General features: G+C 43.4%; 1 protein-coding gene across 1 annotated transcript in view; it reads right to left on the minus strand.

Annotated features, from left to right (window-relative positions):
- Positions 1 to 5,000, minus strand: part of LOC117470611 (transcription factor COE3) — a gene marked incomplete at its 3' end in the record, with an annotated part of 28,745 nt that overhangs the window by 6,682 nt on the left and 17,063 nt on the right. The window contains exon 7 of the mRNA XM_034115423.1: positions 1,050 to 1,131. Coding sequence (XP_033971314.1) covers positions 1,050 to 1,131 — 82 coding nt within the window. The remainder of the gene's footprint in view (positions 1 to 1,049; positions 1,132 to 5,000) is intronic.

A 5,000-nucleotide genomic window follows, 5' to 3' on the forward strand; every position in this document is an offset into this window, starting at 1 on the left:
CGAACTATAGCCTCCCAAATAGAATCTCACCTGGACAGCGATTTCTATCTGGTTTCAGCTCTCGCCACAGCACTGAAAATGACATTATCCTCTCTGCTGATTGTGGTTCCCTCTCCATCTTCCTCATCTTCATCATCTTCATCCTACTTGACCAACCGCTACCTTCGACACCATTAACCACTCCATCCTCACCTCCTTCAGTCCTTAACTAAATCACATCTCTCTGGCAGAAAACAATTAATTTCCATCAACAACTGCAAACCCCCTCACGGCGTCCCCCAGGGCTCTGTACTTGGTCCCCTGTTTTTCATCATTTACATCCTCCCACTTGGACAGATCCTCCGCCAACACCAACTCTAGTTCAACTGTCATGCCGACGACACCCAACTCACCCTCTCTACAAAAACTCTTTCTGCAACCACCCACTCCCAACTCACCACCTGCCTCACTGACATCAGAACATGGAGCAAAACAACTTTCTGAAACTAAACTGTGACAAATCTGAAATAATCATTATAGGCCCAAACTCACAAAAAATCTCTCAAAACTCACTTATTCACTCCAGCTTTCAAACTAAAAGATAACCCCCCCCCCCTTTACTCGTACTTGGATTAGCAAAACTGTTTATGTTTTCTTTGTATTGTTTCTGTTCTGATTTTATGTAAAGTATCTTTGAGCATTAGGAAAAGCGCTATAGATATCCCATGTATTATTATTATTATTATTATTATTATTATTATTAACAAACTGCAGGTAATCTGTTATTACAGTCAATCTGATCAGTTTATAAAGGTTTAGATCAGGAGGAACACCTGAAATGTATTAAAGCTGTTCCTCTGAACCCTCATCTCTGAAAGCAATAACGCTGCAATGCATGATGGGAACAGCAGGTCCTCCAGAGCCACATCCTGCCCTTTAGGGAGATGAATGTATATGTGTGTGTGTGCGTGTGCGTGTGCGTGTGTGTGTGTGTGTGTGTGTGTGTGTGTGTGTGTGTGTGTGTGTGTGTGTGTGTGTGTGTGTGTGTGTGTGTGTGTGTGTGTGTGTACCTGGAACCTCCTCATGTCTCGGGGGTTCCCGGCGTTCTTCAGACAGTTCTGGTTACACTTGAGGAAGAACTTAAGGAAGAACCTAGAGAGACAGAAACATATGTATTATTATATTAAATATCAGCAGGAGAGGACTCTTTAAAGTAGAGACACTACATACTGATATACACCTGAACATCAGCAGGAGAGGACTCTTTAAAGTAGAGACACTACATACTGATATACACCTGAACATCAGCAGGAGAGGACTCTTTAAAGTAGAGACACTACATACTGATATACACCTGAACATCAGCAGGAGAGGACTCTTTAAAGTAGAGACACTACATACTGATACACACCTGAACATCAGCAGGAGAGGACTCTTTAAAGTAGAGACTCTACATACTGATACACACCTGAACATCAGCAGGAGAGGACTCTTTAAAGTAGAGACACTACATACTGATACACACCTGAACATCAGCAGGAGAGGACTCTTTAAAGTAGAGACACTACATACTGATATACACCTGAACATCAGCAGGAGAGGACTCTTAAAGTAGAGACACTACATACTGATATACACCTGACATCAGCAGGAGAGGACTCTTTAAAGTAGAGACACTACATACTGATATACACCTGAACATCAGCAGGAGAGGACTCTTTAAAGTAGAGACACTACATACTGATATACACCTGAACATCAGCAGGAGAGGACTCTTTAAAGTAGAGACACTACATACTGATATACACCTGAACATCAGCAGGAGAGGACTCTTTAAAGTAGAGACACTACATACTGATATACACCTGAACATCAGCAGGAGAGGACTCTTTAAAGTAGAGACACTACATACTGATACACCTGAACATCAGCAGGAGAGGACTCTTTAAAGTAGAGACCTACATACTGATTACACTGAACATCAGCAGGAGAGGACTCTTTAAAGTAGAGACACTACATACTGATATACACCTGAACATCAGCAGGAGAGGACTCTTTAAAGTAGAGACACTACATACTGATATACACCTGAACATCAGCAGGAGAGGACTCTTTAAAGTAGAGACACTACATACTGATACACACCTGAACATCAGCAGGAGAGGACTCTTTAAAGTAGAGACTCTACATACTGATATACACCTGAACATCAGCAGGAGAGGACTCTTTAAAGTAGAGACACTACATACTGATACACACCTGAACATCAGCAGGAGAGGACTCTTTAAAGTAGAGACACTACATACTGATATACACCTGAACATCAGCAGGAGAGGACTCTTTAAAGTAGAGACCACTACATACTGATATACACCTGAACATCAGCAGGAGAGGACTCTTTAAAGTAGAGACACTACATACTGATATACACCTGAACATCAGCAGGAGAGGACTCTTTAAAGTAGAGACACTACATACTGATATACACCTGAACATCAGCAGGAGAGGACTCTTTAAAGTAGAGACACTACATACTGCTATACACCTGAACATCAGCAGGAGAGGACTCTTTAAAGTAGAGACACTACATACTGATATACACCTGAACATCAGCAGGAGAGGACTCTTTAAAGTAGAGACACTACATACTGCTATACACCTGAACATCAGCAGGAGAGGACTCTTTAAAGTAGAGACACTACTATCTACTCGTGTCTTCCTCACAGAAACACATGAAACTGCTGAGACATTTGTAGTAGTTTCATTTTACTTTCTCCAAGTTCAGTAATATGTTGGGATGTTTCACTCTCTGTGAGGTCATGCATCACACACACACACACACACACACTCTGACAGACAGAAGTCTCTGATGCCCCTTTCACACCAACGCGTGTCATGTGTCCTGTTCTAACCGGTTTTTATTTTCAGCCCCCGTGTTGTTCACACCGGCCAGAGCACGACTGGTGCTGCCGCGGCTGCGTCATGACGTCACGGTTTACGTCGCTGATTTTCTCCCAAACGGCGTCAAGTCGATGATCGTGTTGCTTTTAATCATATGAAGCAGATTAAATTAAATAACCACTTCTCCAATCTTGTACTTTTCTCCAGAGTGCCGTGGTTCATTGTTTATTCATGTGTTTCAGCGGCATTTAGCGACCGCTGCAGTGCTGCCCACTGTTTGGCATCACAACGCTGTTATGAACGTTTCTCTGGTATAAAATGGGTGATGTTAGCATAGCAACCCAAGCTAAACTGACTACTTGACTACACTGCTCCGAGTACTAGACTCCTGGTACTAGGATGGGTTAAATGCAGAGAACAAATGTCACTGTGTGTGGTGTGTGCTCTGCATGTGTGACCATTAAAGAGGGGTTCATCCCTCCTATTCTATTCTATTCTACTCTACTTGTTGCTATCCTATTGTGGCATAAGCCGTTTTCTACAGGCACATTTTACCGGTGTATTTTTCATTATGATTCTACTTGTGATAGTCGGACATGACAACCTGTGCAGCCCATGTATTGATTCCATCCGATAGCATGCTATAATACAAAAAAAACGTCTGCCTGCTCTCCACAATGATCAATAACAGCGAACGGATGGTCAAAGTAAGGTACAAATAAACAGAATCACACGAAGCCTGGTTAGTGTTGCCTGACTTTATAAAGTGTGTTTTTTAATAAGTGTGTGGTTGCGTTCTAGTCACTTTGCTCAGAGCTACTGCTTGTTACAACTTGCATTTGCCGTACTCGTCTTTAACTGTTAGCTCAGGTTGATCCCGCCATCCTCCCTCCGACGTAAGCGTGGCGTAAGCGGTTCTCGCTTCTAGGCCGACAATTTTTTGGTGCTTGAAATGAACCGGAATCCGGAGCTTAGAGGCGGCTCCGCTGCGGCTCCGCTGCGGTGTGAACAGGAAAACCCGGTGCTTTTCAGGCTCCAGCTCCGAACCGGCCCTGAAACCGTGTTGGTGTGAAAGGGGCATGAGGGTCCCTACAGCATTGATTACCCAGCATTCCTTGCAGCTTGTCTCTAATGAGCCTGCAGAAGGACAAAGTGCTGACAGACTCACAAACACACACACACACAAACTCACACACACACACACACACACACAGACACACACACACACACACACACACACACACACACACACACACACACACACACACACACACACACACACACACACACACACACACACATTGAACAGATGCTCCGTAAACAAATGAACCTTCTCTTGAAGAACAAACTCTATATTTATCTTTTCTCCAAATGTAAAACATTTAATGAAATAAATGCAGTATTTTCAAAGTTAAATTAATAAAGTTTATGACATGACATGTCACTTGTTAGACGCTTTTATCCAAAGCGACTTACATACTCAATACTGTGGACAATCCCCACAGGAGCACTTTGGGGTGAAGTGTCTCAGGGACACAACGACATGCTGACTGCAGTGGGGTTTGAACCTGTGCCTCCCTGATCCGAACACCAACGCACTAGCCCACTGCGCCACAGCCACAGTTTAGTTACTTTTTAAATATCTTCCCATGTTCTCCTTTCCTCCCTCGTCTCCTCTCAGCGAACGGGTTGTAAATCTTCACGGAGACAGATTAAGCTTTCAATTTGTTATGTGATAAGCAGGGCACACAAACACACACAAACACACACACACACACACACTCACTCACACACACTCACTCACACACACACACACACACACACACACACACACACACACACACACACACACACACACACACACACACACACACACACACACACACACACACACACACTGTTACTGCTCATATTTACGAGCAGGAAATTAGGACGCATCGCAAATTTATCTCCGGGAAGAATGGAAGTCAAACAAACACACACACACTGTGACACACACACACACACACTGTGACATACATACACACACACACACACTGTGACACACACACACACACACACTGATCTGGAGTTAATATGCTCCATGAGGTAGAAAATGTATTCACAGTGTGACGAGGAAT

This window comes from Trematomus bernacchii, unplaced genomic scaffold (assembly GCF_902827165.1).
Source record: "Trematomus bernacchii unplaced genomic scaffold, fTreBer1.1, whole genome shotgun sequence".
NCBI classification, from domain to species: domain Eukaryota; kingdom Metazoa; phylum Chordata; class Actinopteri; order Perciformes; family Nototheniidae; genus Trematomus; species Trematomus bernacchii.